This window comes from Schistocerca americana, chromosome 4 (assembly GCF_021461395.2).
Source record: "Schistocerca americana isolate TAMUIC-IGC-003095 chromosome 4, iqSchAmer2.1, whole genome shotgun sequence".
In the NCBI taxonomy this organism is placed as follows: Eukaryota; Metazoa; Arthropoda; class Insecta; order Orthoptera; family Acrididae; genus Schistocerca; species Schistocerca americana.
In genome coordinates this window covers 540050976-540075730 of record NC_060122.1, presented here as the reverse complement: position 1 = coordinate 540075730, position 24755 = coordinate 540050976, and the positions used below count along the sequence as shown (strand labels likewise).

The 24755-nt window shown below is 39.1% G+C and overlaps 1 protein-coding gene across 2 annotated transcripts in view; it reads right to left on the bottom strand.

The window, feature by feature from the left end:
* Positions 1-1710: 1710 nt before the first annotated feature.
* Positions 1711-24755, bottom strand: part of LOC124612451 (DENN domain-containing protein 1A-like) — a 292617-nt gene continuing 269572 nt past the window's right edge. For both annotated transcript variants that reach the window (XM_047140674.1, XM_047140675.1), the window contains one exon: positions 1711-2950. In XM_047140674.1, coding sequence (XP_046996630.1) covers positions 2336-2950 — 615 coding nt within the window. In that variant the 3' untranslated portion in view covers positions 1711-2335. The remainder of the gene's footprint in view (positions 2951-24755) is intronic.

The window sequence follows — 24755 nt, the reverse complement described above, 5'->3', positions numbered from 1 at the left end:
CAATACTTACAGCCACACATTACCTTGTAAATAAATCCTACCTTTTACTACTTGGTTCCAAAGCAAATTTAGAAATTCTAACAAGCACTACACACCATTTGAGACTGAAAAATAATAAGATTAAGTTTAACTGAATATCAGTTTTCAGGGAATTAGGCATGTCTACATTTACTATCTGAATCTGGATGTGTATGAACCTGTCAGGGTAGCTGACAGCACTAATGCACTGCTTCTTGGACTCCAGGGGTAGGCACGCCGGTCCCGGATCATATCCGCCTGGCGGATTACCGATGGGGTGGCACGCCGGCCAGCCTGGATGTTGTTTTCAGGCAGTTTACCACATCCCGCTAGGTGAATACCGGGCTGACCCCCATGTTCCGCCTCAGTTACACAACTCGCAGACATTTGACAACGTTCACACTATTCCATGGGGTGGGGGGGCAGGAAAGGCATCCAACCACCCTCTGCAACTAACACTGCCAAATCAATAGTAACACGGCTCACCCTGCGTTGCTGCGGGACAAAGGCCCCAAGAGAGAAAGAAATCCGGATATGTATGGAGAATTGTTCTCTAAAATTCCACCAAAATAAAGAATCAGTTACTGCCTTGACATTTATTTAGGACTACCATGAAAACTTCAGTCATGATAGTCCCACTGACATATAAAAGTGTGATTCAGTTAAAATTTAGTGTCAGTACAATGACATTCTAGATTTTGTTTCAACATCTGATAAACCATAATTATTTGTTGAAAATAACTTGAAGATATTAACTGGTCAGATTGGAATCCATATGATCCTGTTGTGCACAGCAGCTGTTGAATATAGACAATGGAAAAAAGATCTGCTATTGGTTGCAAAATCTATTTTGTTACAGCAGATTTAAATTTTAACTATTACATAGTCGTCTTCAGTGCATTTACAACAACAGATGACATTACTCCAAAGTGACATGTAGTAAACAGTATTGGCTGGTGTAGAGTGTACAGGAGTCTAACGTGAGTTCATGTTAGACTCCCGTTGTTCTATGGGACACTATGGATTAATGTCACCTGTTGTAATATGCACTGAAGATGACTATATCACAGCTGAAATTTAGATCTACTGTAATAAAATCATGGATTTTGTGACTGATTGCTGTTTTTTTCTCCACTGTCTACATTGGCTTATGTTAACGAGATCAACAGATGTCCTGTTGCCAAACACTGTTTGCAACACAACTTATTTCACAACTAGTGGTAGAATGGAAGCCAAGAAAGTACTATAAACAAAAACATACTCACTATGGAAATTACTTCTGTGATGCATTCATTCCACTTTATCTTATTTCCTCATCTCTAAATGAATGGAATCTGACAGACATATTTTGATAAGAAGTTATACAAGTGTGTCATTAATTCCTTTACATCTCAGACGAATGTGCATCCTATTGTATCCTCCCCTCATTCTACAATATGTTAGTCCAAACTACATACTAGCAGTGATGTGGTCTACTTGTAACGCAAATTTTGAATTTAAATGTGATGTGTGATGCTCAAACTGCATATTGTTAGTATTTAAGTCATAAAAGGTTCCTGCTTTTATTTTGCTGTGTACTCACATAATACATCAGACATCCTATGATGCACTTGGACCATTTTCAGTGATGAAGTCAATTATTTACAAACTTTTTTACACAGCAGTGTTGATAGGCCAAAGAAGAAACACAGCTCCAAGTTACAGTGTAATAATTTAATGAATGATATGACACAAATAAGTTTTTTCAGTAAGTTTATGCATTTTAAAATATTTTCAGATGACTAGCTTTTATATGTATAATGCTCTTTCAGTTCAAAATCATTGCAAATACAGCACTATTTGCAAAAGAACAGTTCAAACATTAATATACAGTTCAACATGACAACTGACAACTTTTAACATTTCAACTGTAACTTTATATCTCAGGCAGAAATAATGAAACACAAGAATAACATTTTTTTTCCAAATGGGGCCTGGCAGAGCAAGTTTATTCACATGTTGCCTTTATCATCTGCTTTCTGCTGCCAACCTTGAGACACAACTGCGCCCACACACACACACACACACACACACACACACACACACAAATAATTTTAAATATTTTTTTAAATATTTTATTTAAGACATCTTAATTTTAAAAAAAGTAGGATTCTTGTGTATAGCATAAGTGTGCGCAATTTCACTCATTCTCTCATTCAGTCACGCATAACAAATATACTACATCATCCCTCATTTTGCAAGTTTACCAGCATTTCATTAATAATGCACTGGCCAGTGAGCAATATATAATATATACATTCAGGCCTCGCCATTTGATTTAATCAAATTTTGTCCATTGAGTCTGTGATTTCTTTAACGTGGCATCACTAAGATCAACCAAATTTTCAAATATATTATTTGATTGCTGTACATTACTTGATGAATTAGGCTTTGTGTTGCCATTCTGAATGCTTAAGTTATTGAAGTCTAAACCATACTCTCTTAGTAAATCTAGATCTTGACTGCTTGTTACTGCTCCAGAGACAGATGTTTGAGAGAAAGTCTTTGACGATGGGCTGGGGGCACTGAAAGTACAGTTTGTTGCCTTTTGAATATTTTTAGGATCTGCTGAGAAAAATGTGCTTTGACCTGTCTGCAGTCTGTTAGCAGCTAAAAGATGTGCTGTTGATGCTGAGTAAAGGAAGCTTCTGTTGCCAGCTGGTGGTGGTGTACTTTCAAGGACAGGACTTTTTTCCATTGCTGATGGAACAAAATAAGGATATAAAGGGTTAGTTAGGCCTTCAAGAGCGATATGTTTCTGTGAAGATGGTTGGAAATTCCCAGCACTTGAAGAAATTCCATTATCACCTCCTTGGTCTCTTGATAACAGAGGATCAAAATCTTCATCACTGGGTGTAGAGTCCAGACGTATAAGATCAGCTTCTGCACCAGGCTAAAGGATGACATAATGAAACACCATTAAACTCCTTTTTAAAAAATAAATTAATAAAAATGTCATGACACATATCAAAAGTTATAATAATTGGATAATTAATTATCATTTAAAACAATTCAATACTTCTTTGCGCAATGCAGTATATGAACAAAAGAAAATGCCAAAATACAAGCATAATGGAAATAAAAGCAAACATTTTAATTCCCTTTGGCCATTAGCTGCATGTGCACATTTGACACACATTTTATTGAGATAGTTTTTAGTTGTGGATTTACTAAATTACTTGTAAATCGAATTATAGCTGCCAGACTAACTGTATGGCTTGCTGAAAAACAGCTGAATACAACACAATAATAACCATCAGAAGATTCTAAAGAGTCCAGATGTAATGAAAAAGCGCACATTGAATTACTAACACTCTGACATGGTGAAATATTGCAGTGAGAAGAAATGGGGAACGGTGAAAATTCTTACACTTCTGCAAAAGGAAAGATAAGGCAATGTGTTGCAGCCATGATCTGTCCAATAATTTTGTGAGCAACTACATAAGACAAGACCAGATATTATCTCAAGGAAAAAACCTCCAAAGCCCTAGATCTGTTCCAGCTCGACAGCTCAGCTGGGCAGCTGCGGGCACTGGCGGGCAAGACTGAGTTAACAGTTTGCGCACTGCATGCAGTATCACACGTGGACAGGACTGGACAAGCAGTTTACATGCAGCACTGTGCACAAGACACTGGCCAAGGAGGAGACCATGTACAAGGCAATACAGGGTGACTGACTCACTATAATTAACAAAAAAAAACATTAATAAAAGCCAAATATATGAACATTTTATTTAGATTGAAAAATACATTTCCGTTTACCTACAATTACTGAAATATAGGGTGTCAGTCCTCGAGCTACTGCAAGGTGCGGAACACTCTTAAAAGTTGGGCCATGCAGCTTTTACTCTCCTCATTACAAAAAACAGCTGTTCACAACCGTATGTTGAGCCAAACGTTCATATAATGTCAGCAAAATTTCTGTGTAATTTGCGAAAGTATTCTGCATGAAGATCACAATACTATCTTACCAAATTTATTATGTTGCAATATCTGTCCTTGAGCAGTGCGCCATTTTGCAAATCTATTACTTCTAGTTACATTTCTGAAGGAACAGCATCTGGCACAACTAAAAATCAACAATTAATAGCTCCTTTCCTTGAAGTGCCATATTTAAGCTTTTTAAATGTCCTGTAATGTCAGTTTGGAACGCCAGGTCCGCTAACCATGTCTCATCACTGAGTGATGGTTGCCTCTCTCCTTTCATTTCTGTAAACAATGCAATTTCTCCCCAAATTGCAAAAAAAAGTAGATTGAGAACTTTACCTCTGCTGAGTCAGCACATGTAACATTTTCAGCACAAATGGTTTCCTGGTGCACAAAACAGTGTATGCTTGATATTTCTTTCCAAGCTTCCATCTTGATTTTTTTCCTTCAGATGAGTAATGAAACCTTGGTGACTCCCAAACATTTGTGCTATACCATCAGTTGCCACAGAACAGACCCTATTCCATGGCAAGCAAGTTTTTTTACAGACTCACAGACAACCTTAAATATGTCATGATCTGTGGTTGTATACTACAACGGTCTCACATCTAGCAGCTCCTCAAAAAACTATAGTTCCAAATCAATGCTCCTCACAAATATTGAAAGCTGAACAACGTCTGTGACATCTGTGGTTTCATCAAGGACTAACGACACAGCTATAAAAGTCTGGCACTTCTGCGGATCCAACAAGATACCATCTGCTTGTAGAACCGAACTCCTTCAAATCTTGTAACATCTGCTGGCACTAAGCACTTGACGATGGTGAGCATACATGATTTCACCAAGGGACCCATTGAGAAGAGTGTTCTAGTTGTTGCAATGACATGTGCAACTTTGTAGCTTGCTTGAAATGCAGAATCTGTTGAATCTTCATCAACATCAGTAATCGACAATAGTTCATAAAACATATGTAGTAAATGAAATCTGTATAGATACAGAAAAGAAGAAGAACCTATTCATTTGTCATATTTATATTTTGGGTCAGATTTATTTGCTGCTGAACATTGCCCTACAGTGTGACAAAAAGTTGTTTTCTTGCATTACTGTCCAGCTCATCTTACTGTGTAGCGTGAAGAGACATGTAGTGACACACAAGACACAGAGGCAACCCATTTTTCCCATTGGGAAGAAAAGTTTTTGTTTGTTGAGAAAAATTTTTTGTTGCAAGTAATCTATCTCTATTTCCAACCAACAGCTCAATACATAGTATCAACACTAGGAATAATAACAACTTGGCAAAAATGGCAGGCAGGGCTGCTTCTAGAACTCACTGTCATCACTACATCCACTACGAAGCACAAGCAACAGGCATGTAATGCAGCAGTGTGCATGCACAGTGAAATGACCATTGTGGATTGTCTACCCCCAGCACCTGCTCACTGGGCAAGCCCATGAGTGCCTGCAGGTACCCATGCCCCAAGGGGCTGACTTGGAACAACCTGCCCCAAACAGCAATGACAGGTAAAGGAATTAAGGAGGAAAAGATGGTAGAAAGACAGGAAAGAGGGATGTGTGTCTGAAAATTGGAATATGAGAACGGCAAAATAGTATTTCAGAAATTAGTAAAGAGAAACCTACCAAGGGAAGAAATGCAGTCAATAATGGAAGAATGGACAAGGTTATAAACAATTTTGGTGGAAGCTACAGAAAAGGTGTGCAGAACAAACAGTGATATGAAAATGTGGAAAGAAAAACCCTGGTGGAATAATCGTGCAAGGGAGTAAGTCATAAAGAAAAATGAAGTATTTCACGAGAGAACAAAGGAAGTATGGAAGAAAAACACTGATATGAAGAAAGTGTTAAGAGAGAGGCAGCACAACAGAAGAGGAAATGGATGCAAGTGCAGACAAAAATGATGCAAGAGGACAGTGAGGAGCATAGGAAGGCCCCCCACAAAATGGTGAAGGCTAATAAGAGAGGTCTGATTGAAAATGTCAGGATGATCAATAAAGAATCAAAAGAAGTTGAGAATGTACAGAAAATCAAAGAGATGTTGAAGTAATATATTTTCCCAATGGAAAAGTAGAAGAGGGAAATGAGGAGCCAGAGAATGAGGATGATGACAAGATGGATCTAACATGGACAGAAGTGGAGGAAGTGATAAAGACTCTGAAAGGAGGCACTGCATCTGGGCAGAATGAGATAAGTATGGAGATAGTGAGGGCATCTGGCACTGCTGGAGTGCCGTGGTTTTATCGAGTGATGAGAACAAACTGTATGGAAAGAAAAGACGATGCCCAAAGACTGGAAAAAAGGGATAATAGTGCCTGTTTTAAGAAGGGCTGCAGGAGACTATGTCAAAATTATAACCATCTTATTTTGCATGTCATGCTACCAAAATATTCGAGAAGATTTTGGAAAGGAGAGAGCAGGAGGAGGACAGAGAGGAATAATATGAATTTAACCCAGGAGGGTCACTGACTGTGGATCTAATATTTAGTATAATACAGTTCCACTAGAGACACTGTAAATATATTAAGGATTTACTAACAAATTTCCTGGATATTTAAGAGGAATATGATCATACCAAAAGAAGCAATATCTATGAAACCATCCAGAAAAAGGGGAATTGGAAGCAAGACTATGAAAAGAATGAAGGAAATATATCAGTGAAGTGTGAACTGTGTAGAGTAGGAGGAGAGAAGATGGAGTGGTCTGAAGAGAAAAATGAGACGAAGCGAGAGAATTAATACTGTTACAGATGAAACAATGACAGAGGTGGCAGTGCGAATCAGAGATGAAAATATGAAAGCAACCGTGTTTGCAGATGATTTAACTGTGTGGGGAAATGGAGAAGGAAAGGACAAGAAAACTGGGACAGTATAGACTGAAATTTAATTCAAAGAAGTGTGAAGTGATGGTGACTGCGAGAATAAGAATAGAGCATCAACAGATATTAATATTAGAGGACAACTACTAAAGAAAGAGGAAAGTTTCAAGTATCTGGGAAGCATAATAAAGACACAGCAGGAAAAATGGTAAGGATACAAATGAAGGGGAAAGCAAGACCATTAGTTTCCTGTAAAATGTCAAAAGCCTGGTCTGGAGCATGGACATAACATAAAAAAGTAAGCAAATGTAATATCAAGCCTATTGTGCATCAGAAACATGGGTAACGAAGAAAAGGCAGGTGAGCATAATACAGGCTTGCAAAATGGAATTTCAAAGAAGTAGAATACGATTTACTAGATGGAACAACATGGCAAGAGAAATAGTGAAAGAGGAGCCTATGCAAGAGACCACAGAAAAGACAGATTAAGATGGTATAGGTATGTTAAAAGAGACAAGGACTCGAGACAACATACAGCACTTCTTATTAAATAAAACAGTAAACCAGTGAAAAACTGCTTTTAATAAACAAAACACGCAGCATTTCTTATTAAATAAAACAGTAAACTAGTAAAAAACTGAAATATCTTCTGGGTGGGGGGGGGGGGGGGGGGGGGGGGTTTAATGGGTGACAAATATGCAATATCTTAGACATGTTTAATGGGTGACAAATATGTACGTCAGGGAAGAAATGGAATATGTTGTGCTCAAAAAGGTGCACTCCTGTAACCTGCTAAGTAGCAAGGTATTATACTGCTGAAATGTTCCATCTATAGAAGCAAAAGGTAGGGGTAAAACCTTTTGCACTGAAACTACTTTGACCGAGTAGTTAAAGGCAGGTTACCATGAATACACAAGAATTAAGATCCATGTTTTATGTTTGCATCTTGCTTTTGACATATGTGGTGCTTCCTTCACTTTCGCAAAGCTGCAGTCAGACAGTTCTGCTAAGCACTGCCTTCTAAAGGCTGGCAGTAGTGTTCTGAGAATAGGCATTTAAAAACAGTCAAGTCAACACATGTTTACACTTGGCCTTATCCAGTTCTTGTATTCCCCTGTGTTCAGGTGTTATTTTTATTTCTCTAGTTTTACTGTATGTAGTGCTTACAATAGCACTATCTCATCTCAGTTCAAGATAAACATATTGAATCAGCCCTTGTGCCAGACTTCAATCAGATCAAACCTTTATCACGTACACGCCTCATACAATTAAAGACTGTGACATAGGTGAGTTGTCTGTTCCAACAGACTTACAAAATTAATCTACAGTTATAATACACATTGTGTTACTTCTTCATAAAGATACTATGACAAAATATTTATCATTCAATGAAATGGTCTATGGTTATAATACACATGGTGTTACATCCCCAGACAGATGCTTTGTATTTTACGTGGTTATCATTCAAGAAATCGTCTATACTACAGAAGCATTCACTTACTGTAGTAGCATTTGCTTTTCAGATATTCTTCCAGGTCTGTGTCAGTACTTATTAGTCTTGGGTCACACTTCCCATTCCAGATCTTATTTATAAATTTCATGTCCATGTAATGTGGAGTTTTTTCATGCAGTTTTAACCTGTGGCTAGATAACACGTAACTTACTCTATGTCTAGTCTCATACTGATGCAAGAAGCAGTGGTCCCAGAAAAAATATATACATGCTTGGAATGGACATTAAATTTATCTTTTGAAACGAAGGTCTGCAGCCCCCCCCCCCCCTTCTCTTTTTTTAGTGCCACCATGGCTCAAATGACCTTTCTCTGTATTCTAAAAGCTTTGAGTAAATCAGTTTCATTAGAACCACCACAAAATTATGCTATACCTAATTACTGAAACAAAATATGCATAATGTTGAGTTTTTTTACAGCTCAATCAGTGATATTGTTCACATGCCCACTGTAATAGTAAACGGTTGTGAAAACACACTTGACCTCTTGCCAACTAATAATCCTGAGCAAGTAATGAGCATCAAAACAGATACAGGGATTAGTGAACATAGGATTGTCATAGCAAGACTGACTACCGTAACTCTAAAATTCTACAAAAATAAATGAAAAATACACTCATTCAAAAAAGCAGATTAAAATTCCTTGATGCCTTCCTGAGAGACAATTTCCACTCCTTCCAAATTTACAATGTACATATAGACCAGATGGGGCTCGAATTTAAAAAGTAATACTGACAGCAATTGAGATATTTATACAAAATAAATTAACAAGTGATATAATTAATCCCACTTGGTACATACAACAGGTCACAACACTGTTGCACAAACAATGAAAGAAGCATTCCAAATTTAAACAAATGTAAAATTCCCAAGATTGGCAATCTTTTACAAAAGCTCAAAATTTAGCACAAAATTCGGTGCCACATGCTCGTAATAGTTCCCACCATGAAACTTTGTCTTGAGACCTGGCAGAAAATCCACAGAGATTCTAGTTGTTTGTGAAGTATGTTAGCCCCAAGACACAATCAATGCCTTCTCTATGCGATACAAATGGAAATACTAACAATGGAAGTGCTACTAAAGCAGAGTTACAAACACAGTGTTCCGAAATTCATTCATCAACGACAACAAAACAAATATTCCAGAATTCGAATGAAAAACAGCTGCCAACATGAGTAAGTAAGAAGCAGATATCCTCGGAGTAGTGAAGTAACTTGAATCACTTAATAAAAGCAAGTCTTCTGGTTCACACTAAATATCAACTAGATTTCTTTCAGAGTATGCTGATGCAATAGCTCTGTACATAATTGTATACAACCACTCACTTGATGAAAGATCTGTACCCAAAGACTGCATGCACAGATCACAACAATAGTCAAGAACGGTTACAGGAGTAATCCCCTAAATTTCAGGTGCATATCATTAATGTCTATATGCAGCACAATTTTGGAACACATACTGTGTTTGAACATTATGATTTACCTTGAAGAGGACAGTTTCTTGACGAAGTCAACACAGATTTAGAAAACAATGTTCTTGTGAAAACACAACACAACAAAACACACAGTGTTGAATGCTGCCAACAAGGGATTTCCAACTGATTCCGTGTTTCTAGAATTCCACAAGGCTTTTGACACTACACCTCACAAGTGGCTTATAATCAAACTGCATGCTTATGGTATATTGTCTCAGTTACGTGACTGGATTTGTTATTGCCTGTCAGAGGGGGGGGGGTCACACTTCATAGTAATTGATGCAAAGTCATCAAGTAAAACAGAAGTGATTTCTAGTGTTCCCCAAGGTAGTGTTATAGGCCCTCTGCTGTTCCTTATCTACATAAACGATTTAGGAGAAAATCTGAGCAGCCATCTTAGGTTGTTTGCACATCATGCTGTCATTTAATGTCTAGTGAAGTCATCAGAAGATCAAAACCAATTGCAAAATGATTTAGATATCTATCTTGCAAAAATTGGCACCACATCTTCTAAAGAGATTACTTACACTGCACTTGTCTATCCTCTTTTGGAGTAATGTTGCGCAATGTGGGATCCTTACCATATAGGATTAACAAAGTAAAACGAGAAAGTTCAAAGAAGAGCAGCATGTTTTGTATTATTGAGAAATAGGGGAGAGGATGTCATGGACATGGTACAGGATTTGGGGTGGACATCATTAAAACAAAGGCATTCCTCACTGCAGCGGGAAAGATATAGGTGTTTGTTTTTTCCATGCACTGTTCACAAGTGGAATAACAGAGAATTATTGTGAAGGTGGATCGATGAACCCTCCACCAGGCACATAAGAGTGATTTGTAGTGTATCGATCTAGGTGCAGATGTGGATGTGGTTGTAGATATTATATAATACATTCATGACATAAATGAGATTGTTCAGCCTACTCAGTACGCTGTCCACATGATTACTCCACAATATATATTTATTTCCTTGCACACCAAGGAATCTTACTCAGTTTCAATGTCCAGTTTTTTGACCATATAATGTATTTCATTTACGCACTCTGCAGATTGTTGTGTGGTGAAATTAGAAATTTCTGTTTATGTAAAGTTTAATGTAAAATTATTATTTTTGATCCAAGTCTCTGCTTCCCCAAATGTCTCCTCAATACGACAAACTATTGCTGTTAAGTATTCTGTATACAGGATGGTATTGGACAGAACCTGGCATGGCATATCATGTATATATTACAAAAGTAGTAGCGGTCCTAATATTGAACATTGCAGAACACCTGATTGTGTGTGATCCCAATTGCTGTGGCTTGTTGGATCTTGATAACCACTATTTGATACTGCTTTTGGAACTCAGGTTCATACAAACTCTTAATTATTATGTACTTTTTATTTTAATCATATTGGACCGAAGCTAATGAAGAAACTGGATATTGTTTTCCAATTTTTATCATGGATGAATATTTCCATTTCCTCCACGATGTCCATTTTTCTTGCTCGTCACTGAAGTAAGCTTACTTTATGATCATTAGCTATTGCAACACTGTGTCCTGTTTCATTTATATGGTTCACTACAGCTGACTTGTTATGCTTATCAAGTCTGAAACTGTCACTATGTGCTTTAGCTGATCGCGAGATGTCATGCACCAGTTTCTTCCTTAAGTTGTAGGTGACACCAAAAGTGATCCTGATATCTGTTTTCTTACACAAATTGACAATTTTGTCTGCATTTCAGCCTAAATGTGGTATAGTTACATGCGTAGGTTTTTGTCATTGTCGTTTTTGGTGGTGGTGGTCATGTCAATTTGTTTGTTTTTGCTTTTTGTTGTGTTTTGTAAAAGTGCATCTATTTCATGTTCATAATAAACACTGTTATGTGCAATGGATTTGATTGTGTTCATTTCTGTCTTTGTTCAGGCCGCCACTTGTTTCTACCAAACAGTGCAGCTGCTTGTAATGTCATGTTTTAAGTGTCTTTTGCAAATTTATGAACAGTAGTTAATGAGATCCAATAAGCCATAGCAATTTAGCCATCTTAACACACTAAAAGAAGGAAGTGATTTCGTAAGAACAAAGTGCGTGATTACAGTACTTACACTTATTTATGCGAACAGCGGACCAACAAACAAAATGAATACTCCCTCCTATTAGGTTATCTATCCCTTTCTCCAAAAGATGACAACAGCACATGCCATGACTGTACAGTATAACTTTAATGTCTGTCTGTATTTTTGCTGTTTTTATATTGTCACTGCAGTCAGAACATGAGGTTTACATCTTGAAACATGTTACTTCATTAAATAATTTAAGTAAGTCACCAATATTTTGATCAGTAGTGAACACTGAAAACCTTTTCATATTTTTGAAACACTCATGTTCGATTAACAGTTGACATGGCTTTAAATTGAATTGAGGCTTGATAATGATACAAGTAGTGCTGGATGGTCTGATTCTCATAAATCTAAAATAAATTTTTCTTTTACATTATAATTGTAACTACACCAGTTGAAGCAGTTGTTGTTGCTCTGGAACATTGGTCATAATATAGATTTAAGTCATTCATGGCTATCAGGTTCTTTAAATATGAATCACATTTGCTATCAGTTCTTACACCCATGTGGAAGTCAGCCATACAACTGCTTTCTTATTCAGTTTTTCTGTTTTTAGTTTATGTAACAGTGTTAAATTTACCTAGGAATTACAGAGCTTATATGATACCCTGGGATACTGATGATATGCTGATGTTATACTTTTTTTAGCAACAGTAGAACTCTTAACACACAATGCTTTTCAGGCAAATTCGTTTATGATGTTTACAGCTACAGCGGTGATTTAATGGGAAATGTCACACTACAAACAAAGTTACAGTTCAACGCTACCAAGTGTAACTGTTATGACATACAATTCAAGATTCCGAGATGAGGTTGCACGTAAAGTCTGAAAGAGTGAGAAAAGGACAACTGAAATGCGCAAAGTCACTGTGTTGCAGCCAAAGTATAGAAAACAGGAATGACAGTGATACAATAACAACATTTAGATGATGATGATAATACTTTAAATTAGAATGTGACATACTACATCAGATGATAATTTTGGTAACAAGAGAAATCAACATTGTAATGTGAGGCTCGAATTTACATTTGATAGATAAGAAGGGATTATTATTCAGGACTGTTGACATTAGTAGGTCATCAAGTGGAACAGTGTGATTTGATGTTGTTACAAACTAAAAACAAACATAACAATGAAAATCTCACTTTAAAAATACTACAAGAAGTCAGGGCTGCCATGAATGAGTCTAAATTAGAACACATTTACTTCCTCACTCAAGAAGACAGTGTGAGTAAATGGTGATAGAACAATTCAAAAACAAATGCTATGTTACATGGCAATGACTGCACCAATGCAGAACAATGAATAAAGGACACGGGTACAACTGGTGAATGGTGAGTTCCTACAAAGCATAAGGAAATTCCACTGTGACCCATTCTTTCTCACAATGTGACAATTTTGTTATCATTAAGAAAGAAATGCTTAGGATGTACAGAAATGAATGTGTGTTATTACAGAACTAAGTTTACATCGCTTTTGGTATGGAGCAATTTCACTCAGTGTTTCCTTTGTGAATCTGTGTTTCTTAACACAAGAATGTACTTGACTGCCCCTCCTTTCCACATCCAAATTAAGCCTTTAGTAGGGCCTGTTCACAGAGTTAGATGGTTAAAATGGTCACCTAGTGACACAATGCAGTGCCGAATGTACCATGAATATATTCTTCAGAAATGATAACCGAATCTAAGTAAAATCAAGAGAGAATGAGGAGGATATGGCATGTAGGTGAAAGATTTCACCATTGTTACGTTACACCATAACAAATGCTCCCAATAGAAAACTGCTATGGACTGCAGATATGGTGTGCAGATGTCCTTGACTGTTTCAACCCTCGAGCTGCAGATGACATGCATGTGCACATTCAGCTCTTTTCATACAATTCCATGAAACAACATGCTGTTATTGCGCAGGATATAATTTCTGGGCTATTTGTATCTTGGAAGTCACTTATTTTCCCACTGAATCTTTTTCTGTTGCTCTGGAACAATGGGAGTCACATTTTACACATTCTCAAGCCTCACACACACAATTATAAATATATATTCCCACACCAGAAATTTTGTAACTATTTTGGTGAGCTTGTGTATGTAACCTTGCTTCAAGGTGTACTACATTCAGAAAAATTAACAGTAATTTATCCTGCATTTATTTTATAACACAGAATGAAATTTTCCTATTTCCCACATTATGTGCGTTAAATGCCAATTCAAAATCAATTCTAAAATCAGTTTTTTGTTTTCTTTTACATTCCTTTTACACAATCCTTGTAACTATTCTAACTAGTGAACAAAATTGGTCCGTGATTATATACAGAAACGTTGGAAAATCATCCGCAGTTGGAGGGTTTTCTTTCTTTCTTTTTTTTATTTTCTTTTTTTTAAAAATAAGCTTCTCAAATGGAGTTACTCATGGAAGAGATATATTGTAACGCATGTAGTACAGTTATGATTAATTCAAAATTCTGCCATTTTCCTTGTGGCACATTGACAGAGCTCAGAGAAAATTTTTTTTGAAAGTAAAAGGCTGCAAAATGCAAGGTCAAGTTTACAAAATGTTGAGAACAGTACTTGAGAGGGGGGGGGGGGGGGGGATCCACAAGAATACATGATACCAATGCCTCTCACACTGAGTATTTTACCACTTTTTTGGAAAATGTGTATTATAATGTGCTTCTAGTCATGTATATGTAAGATTGAATTCCAACACATCAAACCTATGCTTGTATTTCTTAAGCACCCTATAAGAGAGGCAAGAAACTGGAGGCGCTAGATGCTACAATCAAAGCTTCTACTACTATCAAAGCTTCTACAACATTTGTAAGAGGAGTTCTATGACAGACTTGTTTAGCTAACAAAAGGGAAAGTGACAAGCAACATCTTGCCAATCTGAAAAGATACCACTACTTTTCATGAAGAGCATTACATAAAAGGGAGGATTCTAAAAAATGGCTTCATTCAATAGAAAGAACTTAACATGCGGGTCTTCAGTTTCTCCCCCTATATTTTATGGCAAAATAATCCACAGATGTACTGCTGGCTGTTGAAGTCTTTACAGCACAATACTTTGGCAACAGATCCTGTCACCCCCTTTAGGTATGCTAATGAACTGACTGTACACTCAGAGACCACTTATAACCTCACACCACAGCCCTCCATCCCAGTGTTCCATCTATGTCAGTTCAGCTGTACACCTGACAACAACAACAACGGAATTGGATCATAAAAAATATTGTGCCCACTGCACAACAGCAGCTGGCAGTTCACTCGGAGATTATTTTGTCAAACGTAATATAGACAGCAACAACGAGGTGAAAAAATCTGCTATTTTGGCCTGCACTGTAGCATAATTATTCCATGTATTTCATGTACTTGCACATTTCAAGATTGCACACAAAATTCCACATATGGTGACATGGCAGCCTATTCATTTTTATGTCAGGATCTCTCTCTCTCTCTCTCTCTCTCTCTCTCTCTCTCTCTCTCTCTCTCTCTCTCTCTCTCTATGACATTGTCAAATGAGGAAGAAAGTGAAACCTAGAGGGAGCTGATCTGCGTGTAAAAGAATGGAAGAAAGCATCTACGTTGTTCTCCCAGCCAACCTAAACTGAGAAAGAACATATCGCTGTTCAGTTATTACATGGTGGACAAAATAAAACTGGCCCATTAACTGTGCATAAATTGTTGTTGTTGTGGTCTTCAGTCCTGAGACTGGTTTGATGCAGCTCTCCATGCTACTCTATCCTGTGCAAGCTTCTTCATCTCCCAGTACCTACTGCAACCTACATCCTTCTGAATCTGCTTAGTGTATTCATCTCTTGGTCTCCCTCTACGATTTTTACCCTCCACGCTGCCCTCCAATGCTAAATTTGTGATCCCTTGATGCCTCAAAACATGTCCTACCAACCGATCCCTTCTTCTAGTCAAGTTGTGCCACAAACTTCTCTTCTCCCCAATCCTATTCAATACCTAATCATTAGTTACGTGATCTACCCACCTTATCTTCAGCATTCTTCTGTAGCACCACATTTCGAAAGCTTCTATTCTCTTCTTGTCCAAACTGGTTATTGTCCATGTTTCACTTCCATACATGGCTACACTCCATACAAATACTGTCAGAAATGACTTCCTGACACTTAAATCTATACTCGATGTTAACAAATTTCTCTTCTTCAGAAACGCTTTCCTTGCCATTGCCAGTCTACATTTTACATCCTCTCTACTTCGACCATCATCAGTTATTTTACTCCCCAAATAGCAAAACTCCTTTACTACTTTAAGTGTCTCAGTTCCTAATCTAATTCCCTCAGCATCACCCGATTTAATTTGACTACATTCCATTATCCTCGTTTTGGTTTTGTTGATGTTCATCTTATATCCTCCTTTCAAGACACTGTCCATTCCGTTCAACTGCTCTTCAAAGTCCTTTGCTGTCTCTGACAGAATTACAATGTCATCGGCGAACCTCAAAGTTTTTACTTCTTCTCCATGAATTTTAATACCTACTCCGAATTTTTCTTTTGTTTCCTTTACTGCTTGCTCAATATACAGATTGAATAACATCGGGGAGAGGCTACAACCCTGTCCCACTCCTTTCCCAACCACTGCTTCCCTTTCATGCCCCTCGATTCTTATAACTGCCATCTGGTTTCTGTACAAATTGTAAATAGCCTTTCGCTCCCTGTATTTTACCCCTGCCACCTTCAGAATTTGAAAGAGTATTCCAGTTAACGTTGTCAAAAGCTTTCTCTAAGTCTACAAATGCTAGGAACGTAGGTTTGCCTTTTCTTAATCTTTCTTCTAAGATACGTCGTAGGGTTAGTATTGCCTCACGTGTTCCAACATTTCTACGGAATCCAAACTGATCTTCCCCGAGGTTCGCTTCTACCAGTTTTTCCATTCGTCTGTAAAGAATTCGCGTTAGTATTTTACAGCTGTGACTTATTAAACTGATAGTTCGGTAATTTTCACATCTGTCAACACCTGCTTTCTTTGGGATTGGAATTATTATATTCTTCTTGAAGTCTGAGGGTATTTCGCCTGTCTCATACATCTTGCTCACCAGATGGTAGAGTTTTGTCATGACTGGCTCTCCCAAGGCCATCAGTAGTTCTAATGGAATGTTGTCTACTCCCGGGGCCTTGTTTCAACTCAGGTCTTTCAGTGCTCTGTCAAACTCTTCACACAGTATCTTATCTCCCATTTCATCTTCATCTACATCCTCTTCCATTTCCGTAATATTGTCCTCAAGTACATCGCCCTTGTATAGACCCTCTATATACTCCTTCAACCTTTCTGCTTTCCCTTCTTTGCTTACATACAAGTGGTTCTCTTCTCTCCAAAGGTCTCTTTAATTTTCCTGTAGGCAGTATCTATCTTACCCCTAGTGAGACAAGCCTCTACATCCTTACATTTGTCCTCTAGCCACCCCTGCTTAGCCATTTTGCACTTCCTGTCGATCTCATTTTTGAGACGTTTGTATTCCTTTTTGCCTGCTTCATTTACTGCATTTTTATATTTTCTCCTTTCATCAGTTAAATTCAATATTTCTTCTGTTACCCAAGGATTTCTATTAGCCCTCGCCTTTTTACCTACTTGATCCTCTGCTGCCTTCACTACTTCATCCCTCAGAGCTACCCATTCTTCTTCTACTGTATTTCTTTCCCCCATTCCTGTCAATTGTTCCCTTATGCTCTCCCTGAAACTCTCTACAACCTCTGGTTCTTTCAGTTTATCCAGGTCCCATCTCCTTAAATTCCCACCTTTTTGCAGTTTCTTCATTTTCAATCTGCAGTTCATAACCAATAGATTGTGGTCAGAATCCACATCTGCCCCTGGAAATGTCTTACAATTTAAAACCTGGTTCCTAAATCTCTGTCTTACCATTATATAATCTATCTGATACCTTTTAGTATCTCCAGGATTCTTCCAGGTATACAACCTTCTTTTATGATTCTTGAACCAAGTGTTAGCTATGATTAAGTTATGCTCTGTGCAAAATTCTACAAGGCGGCTTCCTCTTTCATTTCTTCCCCCCAATCCATATTCACCTACTATGTTTCCTTCTCTCCCTTTTCCTACTGACGAATTCCAGTCACCCATGACTATTAAATTTTCGTCTCCCTTCACTACCTGAATAATTTCTTTTATCTCGTCATACATTTCATCTATTTCTTCATCATCTGCAGAGCTAGTTGGCATATAAACTTGTACTACTGTAGTAGGCATGGGCTTTGTGTCTATCTTGGCCACAATAATGCGTTCACTATGCTGTTTGTAGTAGCTAACCCGCACTCCAATTTTTTTGTTCATTATTAAACCTACTCCTGCATTACCCCTATTTGATTTTGTATTTATAACCCTGTAATCACCTGACCAAAAGTCTTGTTCCTCCTGCCACCGAACTTCACTAATTCCCACTATATCTAACTTTAACCTATCCATTTCCCTTTTTAAATTTTCTAATCTACCTGCCCGATTAAGGGATCTGACATTCCACGCTCCGATCCGTAGAACGCCAGTTTTCTTTCTCCTGATAACGACGTCCTCTTGAGTAGTCCCCACCCGGAGATCCGAATGGGGGACTATTTTACCTCCGGAATATTTTACCCAAGAGGATGCCATCATCATTTAATCATACAGTAAAGCTGCATGCCCTCGGGAAAACTTACGGCTGTAGTTTCCCCTTGCTTTCAGCCGTTCGCAGTACCAGAACAGCAAGGCCATTTTGGTTAGTGTTACAGGGCCAGATCAGTCAATCATCCAGACTGTTGCCCCTGCAACTACTGAAAAGGCTGCTGCCCCTCTTCAGGAACCACATGTTTGTCTGGCCTCTCAACAGATATCCCTCCGTTGTGGTAGCACCTACGGTACGGCTATCTGTATCGCTGAGGCACGCAAGCCTCCCCACCAACGGCAAGGTCCATGGTTCATGGGGGAGGGTGCATAAATTAGCAATCTTAATATTATGCAATGGCTGTTCTATACAGGGTGTTACAAAAAGGTACGGCCAAACTTTCAGGAAACATTCCTCACACAAAGAAAGAAAATATGTTATGTGGACATGTGTCCGGAAATGCTTACTTTCCATGTTAGAGCTCATTTTATTACTTCTTTTCAAATCACATTAATCATGGAATGGAAACACACAGCAACAGAACGTACCAGCATGACTTCAAACACTTTGTTACAGGAAATGTTCAAAATGTCCTCCGTTAGCGAGTATACATGCATCCACCCTCCGTCGCATGGAATCCCTGATGCGATGATGCAGCCCTGGAGAATAGCGTATTGTATCATGGCCGCCCACAATACGAGCACTAAGAGTCTCTACATTTGGTACCGGGGTTGCGTAGACAAGAACTTTCAAATGTCCCCATAAATCAAAGTCAAGAGGGGTGAGGTCAGGAGAGCGTGGAGGCCATGGAATTGGTCCGCCTCTACCAATCCATTGGTCACCGAATCTGTTGTTGAGAAGCGTACGAACACTTCGACTGAAATGTGCAGGAGCTCCATCGTGCATGAAGCACATGTTGTGTCGTACTTGTAAAGGCACATGTTCTAGCAGCACAGGTAGAGTATCCCGTATGAAATCATGATAACGTGCTCCATTGAGCGTAGGCGGAAGAACATGGGGCCCAATCAAGACATCACCAACAATGCCTGCCCAAACGTTCACAGAAAATCTGTGTTGATGACGTGATTGCACAATTGTGTGCGGATTCTCGGCAGCCCACACATGTTGCTTGTGAAAATTTACAATTTTATCATGTTGGAATGAAGCCTCATCCGTAAAGAGAACATTTGCACTGAAATGAAGATTAACACATTGTTGGATGATTCATTCGCAGAAGTGTACCCATGGAGGCCAATCAGCTGCTGATAGTGCCTGCATATGCTGTACATGGTACGGAAACAACTGGTTCTCCCATAGCACTCTCCATACAGTGATGTGGTCAATGTTACCTTGTACAGCAGCAACTTCTCTGACGCTGACATTAGGGTTATCGTCAACTGCACGAAGAACTGCCTCGTCCACTGCAGGTGTCCTCGTCGTTCTAGGTCTTCCCCAGTCGCGAGTTATAGGCTGGAATGTTCCGTGCTCCCTAAGACACCGATCAATTGCTTCGAACATCTTCCTGTCAGGACACCTTCGTTATGGAAATCTGTCTCGATACAAACATACCGCGCCACGGCTATTGCCCCATGCTAATCCATACATCAAATGGGCAACTGCAACTGGGACGGAAGTCAACTGCAGCTCATGGTGATGCTGACACAGCACAAAAATTTAACTCAACAGATTGTACCAGAAATGCCCACAGACAACTGAATGTGAGCGAGTGTTGCCAGAAAAATCATCACACTTTTTAGTCGCTAGACACAAGTATACTGTTTCCAATGATACCTCAAAACAATACCCTGTTATGTCCAATACCGATGCAGGCTCCAATACCAATGCAGGCTCCAATACTGCAGTCACCCCCGTAATCTCTAACAAATCTGTATACATTACTATGGGACACAAAATAGGACTCCTATAAAAAAACAAGCCTTTCACTGTTCAGTATACAGGATGTCCAAGAAATGTTGCAACAAACTACAACAGATTGTAGAAGATGTCTTGAGAAACAAATCGAGGCTAGCAGCCCATGTACAGAAATGTTATCGAATGGCACTACAAAGTGTCAATATTACTGGCACTGGTGCTTGCCAGTAGGCCACTCTTTCAGCAGCGACTGTGACTTTACACGCTGATGGACTATAGGTGGAACATCTCTGTCTGTTGTCTATTATTCAGCGATTGCAAGTGATTGCCACAATCACCATTGGAGAATTTGTTCCTAGCTGATGTGTAGAAAGGCCTTGTTTACTATGAATGCGATGCTCTGTTGCCTCAGAGGATGATGATTTCGAGTACAGGTTTTTCATCCACAGTTTATCTTTCTTCTGGAACCCTCTGAAACCCCAGCGTTTTTCGGTAAATACGAGAAGAATAAAATGCAGATGGAAATCTGTGTCTGAAACTGTCAACCAATGAAGCAAGAGAGCTTCAGATTCATAAGAGACAAGGCCAGTCTACACAGCAGCTAGCTCCATCTTCTCCACTGGCGATTGTGACACTCAGTCATTATCACTGAATAACAAGCAACATTGTGAGACATGTTGCCTACAGTCCAGTACCACAAAAACAGTCACGTTTGCTGCCAAATGGATAGCCTAGTGACAGAAGCCAATGCTTAACTGTCTCTCTGTAGTGTCATGGGATAACATTTCTGGAAATTAGTTCCTATCCTCAATCTGTTTCTTAAGACACCATCTACAAGCCTTCTAAATATGTCATGATATTTCTGGGACATGCCTTGTAGATGGTCATGTTCACAAACCTATTGCACTTTGAGGCCTTTGTGGAAAATGGAAGCTGACACACTATCATGTCACCATCTAAGTCCACAGCAAAATTCATCAAATTGCTAATGCAGACAGGCCTACAACCACTGCTATGGTTCAGTGTTGAGTGAACGAAGTTACACAATCAAATGCGTGCTAGCAGACAAGATAGCAGTCAACTTGTGCTTTTATCACCTTGACTGCTACAGCATCTGTTTGTTGCTGGGGGTGACCCCCTTCTGCCCACTGGTTCCAAACAAAAATTACTGTTATAGCATCTTTCCCTGCATGAGCTAAATGCTATGGTTTGATAAATTCAATTTCGTATCATTCTACGTTGTTCAAACTCACATCCTAACATTCTGTCCTTTGGTTTTGCAAGGCACAATGTCACCAACTTTATGGTTCCTCTTTAACAAATGTTTGTTGACTGAGTATCTCTGCAGCCTTACTGACTTACTGCTGATACACAGTTTACAAATCCTCTGAATATGGATTCATTCTTTCTGAGTCTTACAATGTATGAAGGGGGTGGCCAAGAGCACCGAAATTATTTTTTAAAAGTTATATTTTTTCAAATTGTTTGTAAAACAACCTTATACCCTTCAATATACCCTCCATTACAACTAATAATATGTCTGAAACATATTTTGTAATCATCTTTATAAATGGCCAACAGGCCCTCTATCATTTTTTCCTAGACTTCTTAAACATTGTCAAATCGGTATCCTTTCACGCTCCTTTCATGCGTGAAAATAAGAAAAAGTCACACGGAGCCAGGTCAGTCGAGTAAGGTGTGTGGAGCAGCAGAACTATGCCATTGACTTGACTGTTGCTTTGTTTCTGGGTCGTAACCAGAGTGTCATTACTCATCGTCAGTAATGACCTTTCACAGAAACTCTGGATCAGTTTAAACCTGTTGTTTCAAAGCAAGACATGTTTCAACTGAACATTCCTTTTCATTGTTAGCCAGGAGCTGAGGAACTAACTTGGCAGCAACCATTTTCCTTCCCAAATCTTCTGTTAAAATTTGCTAAGCCGAGTTCCAAGATAATCCACTAATCTCGGACAATTAATTAACTGCTTGTTTACAGTCTGTGAGCACAATCTCTCTAATTTTTCCAATATTTTCGTCAAATGGGGCACCCACTTGTACACTTGAGTTTTTGCCTTAGTGTCATCTTGGCAAGCTGTTTTCAACATTAAAACAGTTACAGCAACCTTTGCACCTAGCAGACAATAAAATTTCACAGCTGCATGTTGTTCATTTAAACCTGCCATCATAAAAAATGAAACAAGAACAAAACAGCACTAGTAAAAAAAAATCACTCTCCATGAACAGAAAACGCCAGATTGACAACACAGGCACCACTGAACTGGCTATGGGTTGTGCTATACTCGCCTAGCGGCGGAAATGCAAACTACACAAGCTCCATGCACGGCGTTGTTATTCCGCCTTTTTTTTTGGTACCCGCCTCGTATGCTATAATTTGTGAGAATTACAATGCAGGTCTAAGCTACATTGCACTTAACTGACAGTGCATAACTAAATGCTACAAGGTAACCTATCAGAAATACCAAATATCTTACTGAAACATACCAGTTTTTACTAAACACTACAAGATTACACTTCTGGGCTCATTCTACATTTACACTCTTGACACTAAAAGCCAAGATATGTTGTATGACAGAAATAACTTGTATAAATGATTAATGGAAAATCTCTTATAAAGATGTGAAACAAATACTAACAAAGAGATAGAGGGGCTGGCCAGTACTTACCTCAGCTCAGTACAGCCGATAGGTAACACAAAACAGAACAGAAAATTTACATTCCTAGCTTTTGGAACTTTGTTCCTTTCATCAGGGAGGAGAGAGGTGAAAAAAGGGAAGAAGGGAAAGTGGATTTAGTTACTCACAACCCAGGTTCTGAAGCAACAGGGAAAGGTAAACAGGGAGGGTAGCAAGGATGGAGGCATGGTTGTCAGAGGGAAGCCAAAGATATTCTACTGTTAAGTACTGTGCCAGCTTCAAACCAAAGAGGATGCATGCAGAAGTAAAGAGGTATATAGTATAAAGATAAACACAACTATGTAGGATGAAAATATGCGTGAATGGCTAAAGAGGAGAGGGAAAAAGAGGAAGACTGAAGAGTAAATGGGAGTGAGGTTGGTTAACTTTCCTACAGCCTAGGTATTTGTGGCAAACGTATCTGCTCCAGTGACGTATCCCTCAACAATTACACCAATAACCTGACCAGTGCTTTCCTCTCCCGCAACTGTCCTGCACAGACCTTGTCCACAAACAGATCTCCTAAGCAATACATTACTCCCCGTCCAACAACAATGTTCCTACCCCCAGACAACACAGAAGCATCCCCCTTGTCACTCAATATTATCCTGGCCTCGAATACATCAACAAATTACTCTGCCAGGGATATGACTTTCTCAAGTCAAGCCCTGAAATGAGATCATCCCTTGACAATATTCTCCCCACACCACCCAGAGTTGCCTTTTGTCGCCCCCCCCCCCCTCCCCCCAACCTTCGTAACATCCTTGTCAAATCCTACAATGTTCCCAGACCACCTTCTCTACCCAACGGTTCCTACCCCTGTAACTGACCCCGCTGCAAAACCTGCCCCATGCATCCCCCCAGAACCACCTACTCCAGCCCCACTACTGGTAAAACATACACAATTCAAGGCAGGGCCACATGTGAAACAACATGTCATTTATCAGCTGACATGCCTGCACTGCACAGCCTTTTACATCGGTATGACAACAACTAAACTGGCTGAGCGCATGAACGGGCACAGACGAACTGTCCGCCTAGGAAATGTCCAATACCCAGTAGCAGAGCATGCCGTCCAGCATAATTCTAGGGACCTAGGAACCTGCTACAACGTACGTGCCATTTGGCTTCTCCCACCCAACACCAGTTCCTCGGAACTGCGGAGATGGGAACTTGCACTCCAACACATCCTTTCATCCCGCCATCCCCCTGGACTGAACCTACGTTAACCAACCTCACTCCCATTTACTCTTCAGTCTTCTTATTTTTCCCTCTCCTCTTTAACCATTCATGCACATTTTCATCCTACATAGTTGTGTTTATCTTTATACTATATACCTCTTTACTTCTGTATGCATCCTCTTTGGTTTGAAGCTGGCACAGTACTTAACAGTAGAATATCTTTGGTTTCCCTCTGACAACCATGCCTCCATCCTTGCTACCCTCCCTGTTTACCTTTCCCTGTTGCTTCATAATCTGGGTTGTGAGTAACTAAATCCACTTTCCCTTCTTCCCTTTTTTTCCCCCTCTCTCCTCCCTGATGAAGGAACAAAGTTCCAAAAGCTAGGAATGTAAATTATCTGTTCTGTTTTGTGTATCTATCGGCTGTACTGAGCTGAGGTAAGTACTGGCCAGCCCCTCTATCTCTTTGTTAGTATTTGTTTCAGAACTTGTATAA